Below are 17,640 nucleotides of genomic sequence, written 5' to 3'. Positions count from 1 at the left end.
TAGAGAGGGAGGGAGGGGTGGAGAGAGAGGGAGAGAGAGAGAAATATCGATTTGTTGTTCCACTTACTTATGCATTCAGTGGTTGATTCTTATATGTGCCCCGATCAGTGATCCAACCCACAACCTTGGTAAAATCGGAACAATGCTCTAACCAACTGTGCTACACAGCCAGAGTTGGGAATCTTATTTTGTCTCTAGCATTTTCTGGTCTTATATAGACATCTCGTGAACTAAAGTATAAGAAGTAATAAGGTCTGTGAAGAAAGAGAATAAAATCATGTTTTATTTGTACCACAACCACCCTACCCCCTCCCCAGCCCAGGTTTTAGCATAAGGCTGGATACAGAGAAGGCTATTAATTAGAACTTGTTAAATGAATTTCACCTGACCAACACTTTGTTAATATTTTATTTTATACCTGCTTTTTCTAGTTATTCTCTAATTCATTCTTAAACACTGCTGACTATAAAGGTTGCATCTCTCATTACTCTTCTTTCTCTTATCTCACAGAAACATCTATTCTTCCTATCCCCTCAGATCTCTTTAGTTATCTAATTCCTGAACTACCAAAACCTCTTCCTCAATTCTGCCCCACTCTTCTACTTAACCTAAGTACTGCAGTCACCTTAATTCATTTTTTGACCACATCACTTTCCATACCTTCTTTCCATTTTCAACTACAATTAAAACTAGCTTTGATTTCCCAAATGACAAGACTCCTACCTCCTAGCATTCCAAACCTTTTCCCAAAACCCACTATGTGTAGGAAACCACTTCAGAACACACTGTTCAGATGAAAATATCCACCCATCAACAGTTCTCACCTTTCTGCCTGCATCAAATCTATTTCAAAGAAAAAAGTCCAATTGAAGTAAAAAACCTCTAAAAGAAATAGTGTTTGTAGGTGGTGTATGTGGGTGTCTTGGAGGATAAAACAAATGCATGTGTTTATGTAACATATAGCACATGAACATACATACATATATATAAATACACAAATACTAAATATATTCTGCCCAAATTAGCACAAACCCACAAACTTAAAAACCAGATATGCTAAATCTAACGCAAACCACAGGTACTGAACCCTATGGCTACTTCCTGCAAACAGATGCACTTATTACCTCTATGACAGTCAATTCAATTTTGAGTTGCAAGGATAGGTAAATATCACTATAGGCAGCTAGAATTCTGCTTTTTAAAAATGTAAATGCAAAACTTATCACCTCAGAAAACTGAACGTGTTGTATGATTTCCGCACAATACCCAAAATAACCTAGACAATTAAAAAAACTGGACAACAGAGGCTTGCTTCACAGTGGTTTAATATGAACAGAGTTGAATATGACATTGTCTGACAGAAGAATGAACAGTTTGCTGAATAAAAGCCCCAAGTCAGGATATATACACAGCAGAAATGGGGCCTCAGGCTCTCAGCACTTGTGCACAATGAAAGAAGGGATCTTTCCAAAACTCAGTAACAAAGGATACTAATCAAAAGGCAGCAATAACACTAACACAGGACAGGTGGGAAAGGGAGCAGAGCCTCTCTGTATGGGCTGCACAGCCCCTGGCACAGATTCGGCAGCTGAGAGCTGATCTGTCACAGGGAACTTCAACATTCAGATGGACTCCAAATCCCATGTCAAAATCAATCCTAATCTCTCTGATAGGAATCTTGTCAGAATGAGTAATCCTTTTCCCCAAGTCTCTGTACAGAGAACTCCAATTCTTCCATGATAGTGAGTCAAGCAAAGAGCCTCCACTTTTGACCTGACACCAGGGTTAACTTGCTCCCATCCTACCCCTTGGGATGGATATTGGGCCCCAGCAAACCACTACCTCCTGGACATAAACCCAGGAAAGGTGCCAGTCCCAAGAAGGTGTTTCAGACTCAGATTTGGGAAATCCACACCCAGCTGCTACCCCTAGCTTAACTTCTGGGGAGAATGTTGGAGTTCCATGGGAAGTAAGTGCAGGCAGTTCAATAACCCTGTGACCAAGCTGCGGAGGGCAGCAGCAACTCCTCCTGAGCCCCATTCAACAGCTCAAAGTGCTTAGGAGAAGTCAGAGAGTGTGTGATTTGTTCATGTGCTTCTGCTCTGTGGCAGCACTAAATGGGATGGGGGGAAGAGAGAATGGAAAGAAGAGTGGTGATGCTCTTCCTTACCACCTAGAGATACCTAGAAAATTATCCACTCCCACCCTCAGGGAGTTACCTGAGAGTGGAGAGTTGCCTCCACCCCTCAAGCCACCAAACCTGCAAAGCTTACCCATAAAGTAGCAGGGCTTGGAAAGGGAGAACTGCTGGCCCATGCTGACTCACCTGCTGGTGGGCAAGAATAGGCAGCCAGAGTGGGGAGCCACAAGAGAGGAGCTAGGCAACAGGAGCTCCCCTACTGCTCTATGGCTTTCTTCTGATTCTGAAGCAGCCATGAAGATGGGCCCAGAAAACCCACATACCTTGCTCCACACAACAAACTGCTTAGATTCTAGGAGGATTACTGCCATGAAAAGCAACAAGGGGGAGAGAAAGTAACAAAAGAAACTGTGGGGAAAAACTGGGAGCAGCCCTAATGAAAATAAGGACAGCTTTTGAGTCTCTACCGCCTTCCCAAAAAGGAAAAAAATTCATGCATGTAGGAAAGGCAGGGCTTTTCCCTGCTCAGCATTTCTGGTTAAACCTAAAAGTAAGAAAAATCCCCTGGACTTGCAGCATCAGTATGTAGCCAAGTGCCTCACCAGCACATGACCCCCGCCCCCCCCAGTTAACCTTCTGGCATGGGTAAATGCCCAAGAAATTGCCTTCCAGTCCAATCCCCCCACCCACCCCAACCCCAACCAAAGGGCATCTGCCTGTGGTTTCCCACCTCTCCTCAGAGAAGAGGTTCCTAGCAGAGTGCCCACGGTGTAGTCAGGTACCAAGGAACACAATGCCAGACAGTCTATCAGGCCAGGGGATAGGCAGCCAACTTCAGATCAAAGAAAGAGAGAGAGGCTTAGTGTAAAAACCAATGTCATTTCAGCAGGAAAGTAGAGGGCAAGTGGTGAAAGGGGCTCCTACTGGCGCACCTTCCCAGGGACGTAGTTCCTGTCAATTGCCTCCTCCTGCAGGAACATATGTAGGCAGCGTTCATTCTGAGCCAGTGGGTGCCCTGCAATTCTATAAATAGATCAAGATGGTTATCAGTAGTATTTGAGATCAGAGAGAATTTGCAGAGGGATGGGGGTGTGGACAGGGGAAGAAGAACAAGGTCAGCCCTGAGGTTCGAGCAAGCATCAGACAGCAGCTGCAGGATACCACTTCAACCCTAATACTGTAGAGGGGAAGAGGGACAGAGGGGTAGGGTAGGGGAAAATTCCTACACATATCCAACATGCAGTGCTTTCTCAGGCCCTAAGGTACAGGATCAAACTTCTGTTCAAAGGAATGGATTTTTACTGTCCAGTCACCCCACTACACAATAGGCACCACACCATATTACCCATTACAAAAGAGGAGATAGATTAAACACACAGAAAGACCAAAATGGAAAAAGTAGCAAGAGGAGCTACCAGGAACTTGGCTTACTTGTTAATAAACTGTTCGAGGCCCTGCCTCCTTTCTTCAATGAAGGACTCCTCAAAGATCCCTTCATCTCCTCGGAAAGGGAGCTGCCGCTTCAAAGCTTTCCCAGGAAGGGGTGGTACTACAATCTGTAGGCAGACGCAAAATATCAGCCACATGGGGGAACTCAGAGAGGGAATGGGAAGGTAAAGCACTGTATACATCATTTCCTAAGGCATAGGGTCCATCCTATCCCACAGCCAGCAACTTGCAAGAACTGATTGTAAGAACAGACAGGATGACTAAGGTCAAAAATTAATCCAACTGTTTTGGTGGAAGGACAGGTTTACCATCTCAAAAGAAAGGAAATAAACTCCAAATACTCCTCACTTTCTTTAACAATCCACTATCATCCAAGAATCTAGCTAGGCCTTTCCTGACAATATACTTTCCATTTTTAGCACCTATAGAAGTTGTATGATGTTACCAGCCACTAAGTGAAATAATACTTTCTTTTTAAGATCTGTCCTGAACTTACCACTTTCAAGTTTCAAAGGTTATCACCCAGATCCAAATTATTAGGATTTGGTAGCTACAGTGTGTTGACCCTCTCCATTGCCTTCAAGATATTATAGACTCTGATCTTATCCCCTATCAACCTATACAGATCTTGTCCTCCAAGGGTGCCACACAGGCAACACGGCCATACCTTACTATCTCGCTCCAGCTCATTTTTTAGCCACTCAAAGTCGCTGTAGCGCCGCCGTACACAGGACTCCTTCAGCTTGAAGATAGGTAGGTTTGTCTACAGGGAGGGAAGAATGAGAGAAGATGGTAAGTAATGTTCAGCCTGTGGTGGCCACCTGTCAGAACCACATGGACAGGTCCCAATGAAGAAATAGCTCCTATGGACCGTGCTCCTATCACCCTTTTAAAACACCACCAGATGAATACCAGTCCTTACCACATCCAGCCTTGTCACAGTTGGTGATTAGAAGTCCCTTGCTGCTTAGAATTTTTCCTACAAACAAACTTGAAGTTATATATAAATATGCATGTACAAGGGCTTTCACTGCATTTTATTATCTGTAATAATAATAAATGTTCATCAACAGGTAATTGGTTACTACAGTATGCCTATACAGTGGAATACTATACAACTATGAAAATATGAAAGACTGTGCCAGTATGGAAAGATATTAAGTATTAAAATCAAGGTACAGAACAGTATATATAGCTTGCCTCTATTTGTGTTTTAAAAGGGATTTGTATAAAAATTAATTCAAAATGGATCAAAGATCTAAATATAAGACCTGAAAAAATAAATTACATAGAAGAAAACATACGTACTAAACTCATGGACTTTGGTCTTAGAGAAGATTTTACGAATTCGACCCCAAAGGCAAGAAAATTAATAGGCAAAAATAAGTGAATGGGACTATATCAAACTAAAAAGCTTCCGCACAGCAAAAGAAACCACCAACGAAACAAAAAGGCAGTCAACCAGATGGGAGGTGATATTTGCAAACAAAAGCTCTGACAAGGGGTTAATATCCAAAATATATAAACAACTCATACAACTCAACACCAAACAAACACTCCAATTAAAAAATGGGCAGGGGACCTGAACAGACACTTCTCCCAAGAAGATATACAAATGGCCAACAGATTATGAAAAGATGCTCAACTTTACTAGCTATTAGGGAAAAGCAAATCAAAACTGCAATGAGATACCACCTCATACCTGTTAAGAGTGGCTATAATCAACAAGACCAGTAATAACAGTATTGGAGAGGTTATGGAGAAAAAGGAACCCTCATTCACTGCTAGTTGGAATGTAAACTGGCACAACCATTATGGAAAACAGTACAGCGGATCCTCAAAAAATTAAGAATAGAGTTACCATATGACCCAGCAATCCCTCTTCTGGTATCTATCCAAAAAAACTTGCCAACATTTACTCGCAAAGATATATACACATTTCTGTTCATTGCAGCACTATTCACAGTGGCCAAGACATAGAAACAACCAGTGTCCTTCAATAGATGACTGGATAAATAGGATGTGGCGTATATATATATATATATATATATGTGTGTATATATATATATATATATATATATATACCACACACTATAGAATACTACTCAGCCGTAAGAAAACATGAAATACTGCCATTTGCGACATGGATAGACCTTGAGAATATTATGCTAAGCGAAATAAATCAGTCAGAAAAAGCTAACAACCATATGATTTCACTCATATGTGGAGTATAAAACTGAAACTCAGAGACACAGACAGACAACAGTATGGTGGTTACCAGAGGGAAGGGGTTGAGGGGGGGGTTAGTAAAGGGTGAGGGAAGCCAAATATATGGTGATGGAAGATGATTTGACTTTGGGTGGTGGGCACAACTTTGGGTGGTGGGCACACAATGCAATATACAGATCCTATATCATAGAAATGTACACCTGAAACCTGTATGATCTTTTAATCAATGCTACCCCAACAAATTCAATAAAAAATAAAGGGATTTGTATATGTGTATATATTTGTATTTATGAATAAAATATTTATGAAAAGATATTGCTAATGGTGAGTGACTTTGGAGAATAAGATTAGACAACTGGAATCGGTGGGTCACATTTTCCACTGTATAATTTGAATTTATCATGTGCATGTATTACATTTTCAATTGAAAAGTGAATTTAAGCCCTAGCCGATTTTGCTCAGTGGTTAGAGTATCAGCCTACAGACTGAAGGGTCCTGGGTTCAATTTCGGCCAAGGGCATGTACTTCGGTTGCAGGCTCGATCCCGGCCCTGCGTTGGGACACATGCGGGAGGCAACCAATTGATGTGTCTCTCTCACATCGATGTTTCTCGCTCTCTTTCTCTTCCACTCTCTCTGAAAAGCAATGGAAAAAATATCCTCAGGTGAGGATTTAAAAAGAAAAAAGTGAATTTAAGTTCCCCGTAAAGAACATGAGGTAAGTACTTCAAGCACCTACAAGGTATGCCTTCCTCTGCTTTTCCTGTCCAAATCCCCTCCATTCTACAAATCCCAGCTTAAGTCCCACTTCATCCAGGAAATCTTTCCTATCAATACCAGCTTAATTTATTGGTCTCCTTGCCCGACCGGGCGTGGCTCAGCGGTTGAGCGTCGACCTGGGATCCAGGCGATCGGGGTTCGAATCCTAGTCAGGGCACATGCCCGAGTTGAGGGCTAGATCAATGACTCTCTCATCATTGATGTTTCTGTCTCTCTCTCTCCCTCTCCTTTCCTCTCTCTGAAATCAATAAAGATATATTTAAAAAAAAAAAAAAATTATTGGTCTCCCTTCTCTTCTGAACTCCTATGACAACTATACTTAATTTTTTTAATCATTTTTATTTGACCATTATACTTCAGTATTGCCTGACACACTACTGTTTTATGCATCATGTTCGTATTGCTATCTAACTATAACTTCATTGAAATCAGGAGCCATGAATATTTCTGCATCCTCTTAAATGCAGGCTATGCAAATTACTTGATAAATATTCAATTGATTAATAGAGGCCCTATATATCTGTTTACCCTCTCCTCATCTACAAAGTGCAGCAGAAATAGCAATTCCATTAAGTTGGCTAAGCATAGTTTGCTCCCTAATACAAATCAGCTTATTCCCACATCTTTTTTTTAAGTATGTTTTTACTGATTTCAGAGGATGAGAGAGGGAGAACTAGATATGAGTGAGTCACTGACTGGCTGCCTCTTGCACGCCCCCTACTGAGGATTGAGCCCACAACCCAGGCATGTGTCCTGACTGGGCATCAAACCGTGACCTCCTGGTTCACAAGTTGACTGAGCCATGCCAGCCTGGCTTATTCCCACATCTTAATCACTGGGAATTTTCCTAAGACTCTAATGACAACATGAATCCCCAACAAACAAAAAGCCCTGATCCTCACACTTGTCTACAAATTCCAAATATAACCACATGCATTAATGCTGACTATATTTCCCACCAGCCAATTCAGATCAGTGGATGGAAATAAAAGGAACTAGTTTCTCTCCTTTCTGCACAACTGCCTCAGGTCAGGAATAGAGCATCTTGGAGCTATGCTAAAGCTTCACACAGTCCCCACTACATCATGCTTTGTAATTCTCAAGTCTAGAAATTATCTTTTCAGGATCTAGGTCTAGGTCTAAGTCATCAAAAGCCAAATAACTGGCCGATTTACATAAGTTACAAGTCTACCCAGGATCAAGGTCAAGGAATGAATGTCAATGAGTTGAAGTGGAGTGACATACATGTAAAGTAATATTTTTATTATCTAAACTGTTCTTTAGAAGAATAAATAAAAAACTAGAAACAGTGGTTTCTTCAGAAAGAGGAACCTCTGGAGGGCGGAGGGAGACTTAATTTTTACAGCATATCTTTTTTAAATACCTTTTGATTTTTGTACCACATGCATGTATTAACTATTCAAGATAAACCATTACAAAGAACATTCTCAGAATCCTACAAGAAATATATGTGTATCGAATCATTGCATTATAAACCTTAAACTTATACAATGTTATGTGTCAATTATATCTCAATAAAACTGGAGGGTGGTGGTGGAATAATCCTACAAGAAAAAACAGCCCTTCAGTATCATGTGATTCTAGGTTTCTGCCACAGTTCATTACAAATACTGTGCTCCCTAAACAGTGGTTCCTAAACTTTTAGAGGAGCCAACAGAAAGACCAAAGGAAAGGCAGAGTAGATTTTTCCCAGACAACAAAACCACCAACTGCCATTTTGTAAACTTCCTCCTTTGACTTGGAAAAAATGCTATTCTTTCCCTACCCCCACAGGATGGTGACAATAATGGCCTTTCATTTTACCACCTATCCATCTAAGGAAGGGGCTACTATGTTCTAGGATAGTCTCCCAGCTCCAACCTACAAATTATATGAGGAAGACAGGGTTGTGTAGTACAGGGTATAGAGTTCTTTGGCTCTGATCAACACAGTCAACGGAAAAAAGACAAGAAGCAAAGTTCAAGTCCACAGGACATTTGAAAATTTCCATACACATCATGTCAAGTCACCAGGACACCTCTCCAGACTCCTCATTTCTTTGGAGGAATTGGAAGGAAAAAATTCTTTCCTGAGCAAAATGAAAGAGAACAGCTTCGGAAATATTTAGCTATTATGCAAAGAAAAAAAGTCAGTTCTATCTGCTTCTACCATTCATAATGCCTAACTCCCAAAGCCCACTCTCTGAATCTCATGCTCCCTATAATGCCTACCATGATCAATCACTTAAAATAGCAATTTAAAACCAAATGAGCCCTAGCTGCTTTGGCTCAGTGGTTAGAGTGTCAGCCAGCAGACGGAAGGGTCCTGGGTTGGATTCTGGCCAAAAAAGCACATACCTCGGTTGCAGGCTCGATTCCCAGCCCCAGTCAGGGCATGTGCAGGAGGCAACCAACCGATGTGTCTCTTTCACATCAATGTTTCTCTCTCTCTTTGTCTCTCCCTTCTACTCTCTATGAAAAGCAATGGAAAAAATATCCTCAGGTTGAGGATTAAAAAATTAATAATAAAAAATAGAACAAAATGATTTTTACCAATTTTCCCCAAATCAGAGTTCAACAAAAATGTTAAAAGCCCATATAGCTATACACATTAACATAAACAATACAAATTAACTCAAACCCACAGAACTAGGAACTGCCACCAGCCCTATTACCGCCATACAATTAGAAATCGTGGAAAGAACTGATGAAAAGCTTAGTTGGTAGAAAAACTTTGCACACTAGTTTTGCAACTACGCATTGCCAAAGAGACTACAATGTAGTGGAAAGAGTATGATGGGCTTTGGAGTTAGACAGACCTGGGTTCATATCCCAGCACTGCTACTTATTAGCTATGTGTACTTGGGCAAGTTACTTAAGCTGCATTCCTCCTCAGTTACTTATATGTAAAATGGTGTTTTGTAAAGGACTGGAAAGTAAAACCTAATTCAGTGCCTGGCACTTAGTAGGCACTATATGAACAATCCCTGTTGTTGTTAGAATGCCTGAAGTAGAGAGCTGTTTCATTCATACTTTCTACGGTTCTTGAGTAATGTATCAAGACAATAATGTCTCCAAAATTCCACAGCAGAGTGTCCTTACACTGAACAAGTTATGCCCAGGCTTCCTTTTATCATATTTTGAGGGACCTAACTTCCATTCTTCCCCAAAAAGATGATTTCAAATAGTTCTTATATAGATGAGTTTTCTCATTTTTTTTGCTATTCACTTTTCTTTCTTCAGTTTGGACTTTGCCAAACTTGGAATTTGGAGGTCATCATTTCTCAATTAGATTTCAATGCCCGGGTAGGAGAACACATGCTCTCATTCAATTCATTCATTCAAAAATGAAAGCACATACACTCTTTTAGGTCTTCAAATGCTGTTTGAGCAGCATGCTGTCCACAGAGAATATTCTGGCCCTCTAGTCTGAGAAGAAAACATAAGGAGAATTAGAAAATGGTTCTCAAACTTTTTTGCCTGTAACCACTTCAACAGGCAAAGAACCTGCACACCACATACTCTACCTGCACATTCCATCCTTGCATTGTGGGCTAAGAAATTGAGAATAAAGTACACTGGAAGAAGCCACTCCTGGGGAAGTCCTGAAATGTCATAAATTAAAACAACTACAGACCGGGTCTGAATCCAAAGGTTAATCTAGGACAGAAAGGGCAAATGACCATCCATTTACCAAAAAAAACAAAACAAACAGAACTGAAAGCCAATAAATATTGAACATTGTGTATACTTCAAATCTAAAGGATAAGCACAGCATGAGAGCAGCAACTAACAATCCACCAATCCCAGTGCAAGGCCCGGTTTCACACTGACACACAGCATGTGGTACCTGAGAAAACTTAAGCTGAAAACACTTCTCTCCTTCAGATGCTAATTCTACACAAGTCTGGGAAGCACTCAGTCTCCAGGAGACTCCCTTTATTATTTCTGCTCCACCAAAGCTACAGTCTCCCTTTCCTGGAATTTTATCTCCCCTTTAATCCAGGCTTTGCTGCTTAACTTCATCATCCCAGGAAGACGTCATTAGGAAGAAGCTGGGCCTTCCTGCCCTCCCCCTTTTCAGACTAACTTCCCACAACCTATTTTAGTTAGGGGTTCCAGCGATACCTCGCCTTGGCTTTCCACCCCCCAGCCCTCTTCCACGCTTCCTTCTCTCCTGTTACTAGTCACGATTCTTATTTCCTTGAATTGCTCACTCAAGCTTCTCCATCCTCCCCACCCTATCCGACCATGCTTCACTTCTTGCTCAAGGGTACTTGTTTTCCCTCACCCTGGTCTGATGTCCCCTCAGGAGTTTTCTGTAACCTCGAACTACAACCGAATCTGAAGAACTACAGACCTCTCTCCAAACCTATTCAGCCCCAGCCCCCAAATGACCCCTTCAAGCGTCTTCACCATTAGGTGCCCCCGCGGCAACCTCCTCCCGCCTTCCCCGCCCAGCTGCCCGGTCCTCCCCTCAGCTGTCTCCCTCACCCCGTGACTCACCCGCATGCGAACCTCATAGGTGGTGAAGCGCGCGCGGCCCACGCCCACCGTCTGTGGATTAAAGATGTCGATCTCCAGGAAGTTACTTGGCGGCCCGTAAGCGTCGGTCAGGTCCTGCGGCTTCGAGTTAAGGCGCCGAGTGTCAGCTACGGCAGTGTCCGACATCTTTCCGAAGGAGAGACTGGGACCAGGGAAGGGGGGTGGGGGACACAGGCCCGAAGCAGGAGCGCGCACGGCCCCTCCCGCTTGCAAAATAACCAGCCAACCCACAGACTGCGGCGCCTTGCACGCGCACCCACGCACGACGTACGCACGTACCCACGTACGAGAGCGCACGTCGCCCGGGGAGGGCCCGGCACTCTGAATAGCGGCCTCGCTGACTGCTGGGAGTCCTGTATCAACAAGGCTTCATTCAGACTTCCGGGGGGGCGGGGGACACAGAGGGTTGTCGTCGCCCCGGAGCCTGCATCCCCAGAACGCGCTACTCAGTAGCCTGGGAAGTACTACAGGCGGTATCCACCAATCGTTGCTCCTCAACCCAAGAGATTGTCTTACACCGGACGTGTATCAATCAGCAGTGGGCACTGCCCCGCATGCTAGGGTGCTACAGCGATAGGCCGAAGCCCCGTGACCTGAATAAGTTAGGATTTTGCGTGAAAATAGAAGGGTGGTCTCCAGAGGATGGGGTTTCAACAACAGTAGTGAGAACCTAAAACGCAGCCCCGCCACTCGTGTCACTGATAGCTTCAATTCCTGCCACCTACAGTTGAGCACACAGTGAGCACTATTTATGGTACCAGGAAAGCAGCAAGGATGGGGTAAATAAGGATGATTTCTCATTCTCACTTTTCAGGAAAATTTGGGCATATCTTCATCCTCCACTTATGACCACATAAAAGCGATCCCAAGGTGTACTCAGATAACTCTGTTTCTCAGCAAATTGAGGGCATTTATTTCATACCTTCTATCTCTACAGAACTCCATACTTGGCACTACTCTAAGGTTACTTGCATAATGGATATAGAATACATGTCTAGATGAGAACGTCTATAGAAATATAAATAGTTATATGACTGATTTACACATGGCCCACATGAAGGAGTAGTGCCCCACATTAAGAGTGGTGATTTTAGGTCATTCTTTTTCCCTCCCTTTATCTTCCTTGGGCTCAGAAAAAATACCCCATATCATTGATAGTTGAAATTCTTTCAACAGAGTACAAGGCCCTATAATTTCACAATTATTTAATTCAATTTAATCAATATCTATTAAGCAACTACTATGTGCCAGACACCACACTAAACACTAAAGACCTAGAGTTGACTAAGAGAGTAACTGCCCCTCAAAGAGTTAACATTCTACAAAGGGAGACAAGTAAATAAAACTAACATAATGTGACAGATACAAAATAAGCAAAATATTCAAAGCAGCACACAGGACATGAATAATTAGAAGAATTAAGGAAGGCTTCCAAGAGGAGGAGATATCTGAGTTTGATAGACATGAAAACCCATAAAGGACAAATAGGAGTGGAAATGGGGAAAGGTAATTTTCTGCAGAGGGAGTAACATGCAAAGTCATACAATAAGCTACAGCATGATATTTTTAAGCAATTATCATCAATTCAGAGGATGTAATGGAAGTTCTTAGGTAGGCTAGCTGGGGATGGGCAGATGAGGGTGGTCCTTCTATATGAAGCAAAGTATCTCTGGCTTTATGATGTAGGCAATAGGGAGCCACTGAAGTATCTTCACAGGAAAAAGACATGATCAGATATGTGTTTTACAAGGATTATTTTGCAGGTAACATGGAAGATATATTTGAATCAAATGTGACTAATTTTTACAGTATCACCAATAACACTTGGAATAGGTGGTGATGGTGGGAATGGAGAAAAAGGAAGAGATAGCACCGAGATGGAAGAAATAAGATAGATAGGACTTGTATCTCATTAGATACAGTATAGGGCTTAAGCATATGAGCTGTGGATTTAGGCTATGTGGGTTTAAAGTCCTGCTTCCTAGCTGTATAACACTGAGCAAGTTATCCAGACAGTTTTCCTCATCTGTAAAATGGAAATGATAAGAATAAAAGCTACCTCTGGAGCTTTTATGGGAATTCAATAAAATAAAATATGTGCAAACAGTAAGTGTTCAGTAACTATTAGCTATTATTACTATTTGAGGGCAGAGGAAGGAAACTGAAAATGACTCCTAGATTTCTGATTTAGGTAACTAGGTGGATTCTGGCACCACCAACAAACACTGAACACTGGAATTAGAGAAAGAAAAGTAAGTTTGGGAGGGAAGGCAATAAGCTTAGTTTAGATCAATCTGGAGTGTCTGTAGGACATCCAGGTGGAGATGATCAGCAGGCAGCTGGAAATACTGGCCTAGAGCTCAAGGGTGTGATTAGGGTTAGAAAGAGATTTGGGAGTAAGCATGTGGTATTGAAAGAAAAATATGAAGAGGCAAGAGGGGATTTAAAAATTGGTGAAGGCATGCAGAGTTGATAAGAGTGTAAATCTGTACATTCTTTCTGGGGGGCAAATCAGCAGTATGTATTTTTAAAATCCTTTGACCTCAAGAAACTTGTAATACTGGTTGTCTCTGGAGAGCAAAACTGAAGAACAAACGTCAGAGACAGCAGGGAGAATTGTTTTTCATTTTCTTCTCATTTATGTTTAAGTACATTTGTATTTTTTCAATATTTTTAATGTTATTTATGAAAGCTTTTGACTCAAGATTTTCACCTTCAATACTTTATCCTGATGGGGGTGGGAAGGGGATATCTGTAATGCTTTCAACAATAAAGATGAATTTTTAAAAATAATAATAATTTATCCTGAGAAAATAATCACATAATCACATAAAGATCCCAGAATACGGATCTTGTCTTTACAAGTAAATAATTGTTCATTTTATACAATGTAATGTTTTTGTAGCCAACTTTTCTAATTTGTGAATTTGTTTATATGACAAGTCTTACAAAGGAGTAGTGGGTTCTATATTTTATAGATTTTGTATCTCAGTCACTTCCATCATAAAACTCAGTCTCTTGAACAAGTGCTGGTGAGGATGTATAGAAAAGGAACCCTAGTACACTGCTAGTGGGAGTGCAGACTGGTGCAGCCACTGTGGAAAATAGTATGGAGGTTCCTCAAAAAATTAAAATGGATCCTGAAACACTAATCAGAAAGAATATATGCACCTCTATGTTCATAGCAGTGCTATTTACAATAACTGAGATCTGCAAACAGCCCAAGTGCCCATCAGTAGATGAGTGGATAAAAAATCATGGAATACTATGCAGCTGTAAAAAAAAGAAGGACCTCTTACCCTTTGAGACAGCATGGATGAACCTGGAGAGTATTATGCTAAGTGAAATAAGCCGGTCAGAGAAGGATAAGTATCACATGATCTCACTTATATGTGGAAGCTAATGAACAAAATAAACTGACAAAAAAAATAGATCCAGAGGCATGAATGCATGGAACAGACTGATGAATCTCAGAGGGAAGGGGGGTGGGGAGTGGGAAGAGATTAACTAAAGAACTTATATGCATATATGCATAACCCATGGACAGAGACAATAGTGTGGTAAAGGCCTGGGGGGGTAGAAGGGGGGCACCAATGCGGGGAGGGACATCTGTAATTCTTTCAACAGTAAAGATGAATTAAATAATATATATCTATATGTATATATAGATATATATATATATGGAGACCCCCCAAAAAATAGATCCAGAGGTATGGATGCATGGAACAGAATAACAGATCTGGAAAGGGGCGAAAGAGATTAACAAAGGAATGTATATGCATATATGCATAACCCATGGACACAGACAATAATAGCATGGGGAAGGCCTGGGGGGGGACCGGGGTTGGGCAGAGGGGGGCAAAAAGGGAGAAAATGGGAGACATCTGTAATACTGTCAACAATAAAATGAATTTTTAAAAAATTAAATAAAACTCACGTCTCTTGTGTAAATGGCCAAATTCAGAGTTCTCCTATGTATCCATTTCAAATAATGTTCTATGCTCATTAATATGAGATGATGCACATGCAAAAGTGAAAAAAGCTGGTAAAAATATTGAAATATGATAGCATTTTACAAATATAGCATTTGTATTACTGAATATTACTTAATATTATAATTTTTAAAGACTAGAAAGATATAAATCAAAATGTTAGCAGTAGTTACCTCTGTGTGGTGAGGTTTCAGTTGGATTTTATGTTTTAATTTATAATTTTTTTAAAATATATCTTTATTGATTTCAGAGACAGGAAGGGAGAAGGAGAGAGAGAGAGATAGAAACATCAGGGATGAGAGAGTTGTCATTGATCGGCTGCCTCCTGCACACCCCTACCTGGAGATTGAGCCTGCAACCTGGGCATGTGCCTGACTGGGAATCGAACCACAATCTCCTGGATCCTAGGTCAATGCTCAACGGCAGAGCCACAACCAGCCAGGCTATTTATAATTTTTTAAACAATGAACATTTCTTATTTTTTAATCAGAAAAAAAATAAAACTATTTCCCTTTGAGAGAAAAAATTATAGGGCAGGCAGGCCCAGGAAAAGAAGCTTGTGAAGGAGACCAGGAAAGAGTGGTCAGAGTGAATGAGCTGAAGGGGAAGGATAAAAAAATGTTTCCACCCTGCCCAGGTAGCTCAGTTGGTTGGAGTGTCATCCTCTCTCTCTCTCTCTCTCTCCCTCTCCCTCTTCCTCCCTCTCCAAAATCAATCAATCAATAAAAAAAATTAATGTTTCCAAGAGGAACAAGTCGGTGGTTAACAGTGTTCAATACAACAGAACTGTCAAATAAGATAAGGCCTGAGCGACTCCACTAGATTTAACTATTACCTAAATGAGAGCAGTTTCAGTAGAGTACTGGAGGTAGAGCCCAGATGGTAGTGAATTAAGAACTAAATCAGTGGGGAGAAGTGGAAACATCTAGTAGAGACCATTCCTTTGAGAAACTTTCCTAAGAAAGGCGTGCTAGAGGGCCAGGCCTTGTCAAAGGATTTGTTCCTTAGTGAGAGAAGAGACTTAACTGTGTTTAATAGCTGGGGGGGATTTCATAGAAAGTGAGAAGTTGAATATAAAGGTCAGTAAAGGGTAAGGCTTAAAATCAAATAGCCCTAGGAAAATTGTGCAAGTTAAATTCACAGTGAGGTATAAATAAAAGGCTTTTTTTTTTTTTTTTAAGAGAAAGATTTCATAGGATGGAGAGAAGAGAGTAGAGGGTACTGAGCTAATTAAATCCTTTGCAGTAATAACAAAATAACAGCTGGTACACACACATACACACACACACACTTCATGCTTTTCAGGAGAGGCACAGGGCTTCAGAGTTACCAAGTGATGTTGGACAAGGCACAGTTGTCCTCTGTACCTCAATTATCACACTAAAAAAAAATAGCTGAGTCAAATCTCTTGGCAAACAGATAACATCAGAACTTGATGTGCACAATGCCCATTTTCCTCTCTTGGGTTTCCTTGACCAGGTTCATTCTTTCCCAAAATGAGTCCAGAGTGGGAAAACAAAGAGATAGAGATTTAGGATCCTTAAAATGGAAGGAATCTCATTAGTTCACCCTCCTGCCCACAGGCAATACTGTACCTTAAGCAAACAGACACCTATCCATCTTCGTGCCCTTACATTTTTTCCAAAGGACGTTGCACAACTTCCAACTCAATGTTATGCAATCATACTGACAAGAACTTTTAGTCTCTATTCAGACTGTCCTGAGGAAATAGCAAATCAAAAGGCCCTATAATCTGGGGTGTTTTGTGTTCCTAGAAGAGGCCTGGAACTGCAGGGAGGGAGCAGGGGGAGGCTCTGAGTGCAAAAGTGGTAGGACAGTGAGAAAAAACAGAGCGTAGCACTCATAACTTACAGTCTGTACTCCAGGGAACATGGACCCAGAGTTGAGCAGCCTTTCTGTGGAGCACACTCTCTTTCCATACACACCCATCCAGCTGCCTACTACCATTAGTGACTTCTCCCTTTCTTGAAGTTCATTTAAACCCTAATTTCACCTGGCACCTCTCTTGGGATAGTCTCTACTTTAAACTAAATCCCTTCTGAAAGTTGTCAGTTCTCTCCCTATGTTGATGAATGTTGGGAGCCGGTGACGTGTCTGGACATGGTCCAAGCCACCTAAGGGTCTGGAGTCAGGAACTCGACCCTCCCCCCAATGACCCTTGATATTGAGAGCCGGCTACGTGTCTGGACATGGTCCACGTAGCCTGAGGCTCTGGAGCCAAGGACTCAACCCTCCCCGCAGGTTCCTGTAGGGAGCCGAAATGAAGATAGTTACAAAGATCTGAGCTCATGCAGGAGGCAGGATGTTTACGCTGAAAGTGTGTTTGTGCAGCCTGGGAAGAACTACTTTGTATCACCCTCACTTCCTTACCAGTTGTTTGTTACTCACTATATAATAAAGGCATTGAAGCCATTTGAGGCTGCACCTCATTGGAGGGCAGCCCTCCTGATCACCTAACTGTGTTTGTCTCTAATTCCCACCGCTCG

At 41.5% G+C, this 17,640-nt stretch overlaps 1 protein-coding gene across 2 annotated transcripts; it reads right to left on the bottom strand.

The window, feature by feature from the left end:
* Window positions 1-1,308: 1,308 nt before the first annotated feature.
* On the bottom strand, window positions 1,309-11,328 carry SNX12 (sorting nexin 12). Of its 2 annotated transcripts, none has more exons than XM_016207423.2 (4): window positions 11,115-11,328; window positions 4,257-4,352; window positions 3,572-3,696; window positions 1,309-3,163 (listed from the first exon to the last, which is right to left on the bottom strand). In XM_016207423.2, the coding sequence occupies exons 1-4, from the start codon at window positions 11,265-11,267 to the stop codon at window positions 3,061-3,063; spliced, it is 477 nt and encodes a 158-aa protein (XP_016062909.1). In that variant the 5' UTR covers window positions 11,268-11,328; the 3' UTR covers window positions 1,309-3,060. The 2 variants fall into 2 exon arrangements, with proteins under 2 accessions (XP_016062909.1, XP_016062908.1); XM_016207422.2 differs by having other exon boundaries at window positions 11,103-11,323.
* Between the last annotated feature and the right edge of the window lie 6,312 nt (window positions 11,329-17,640).

The sequence above is a fragment of the Miniopterus natalensis genome, chromosome X, assembly GCF_054644295.1.
Source record: "Miniopterus natalensis isolate mMinNat1 chromosome X, mMinNat1.hap1, whole genome shotgun sequence".
NCBI classification, from domain to species: domain Eukaryota; kingdom Metazoa; phylum Chordata; class Mammalia; order Chiroptera; family Miniopteridae; genus Miniopterus; species Miniopterus natalensis.
This window is presented reverse-complemented; position numbering and strand designations above follow the sequence as displayed.

Excerpts from the sequence above, each read along its gene's own strand:
- SNX12 (XM_016207422.2), bottom strand. The coding sequence starts at position 11,267 with ATGTCGGACACTGCCGTAGCTGACACTCGGCGCCTTAACTCGAAGCCG. Across the intron at positions 3,697-4,256 it reads AGCTGGAGCGAGATAGTAAG|ATTGTAGTACCACCCCTTCC; the intron begins GTATGGCCGTGT and ends GTCTGCCTACAG. Across the intron at positions 3,164-3,571 it reads CTCGAACAGTTTATTAACAA|AATTGCAGGGCACCCACTGG; the intron begins GTAAGCCAAGTT and ends ATCTATTTATAG.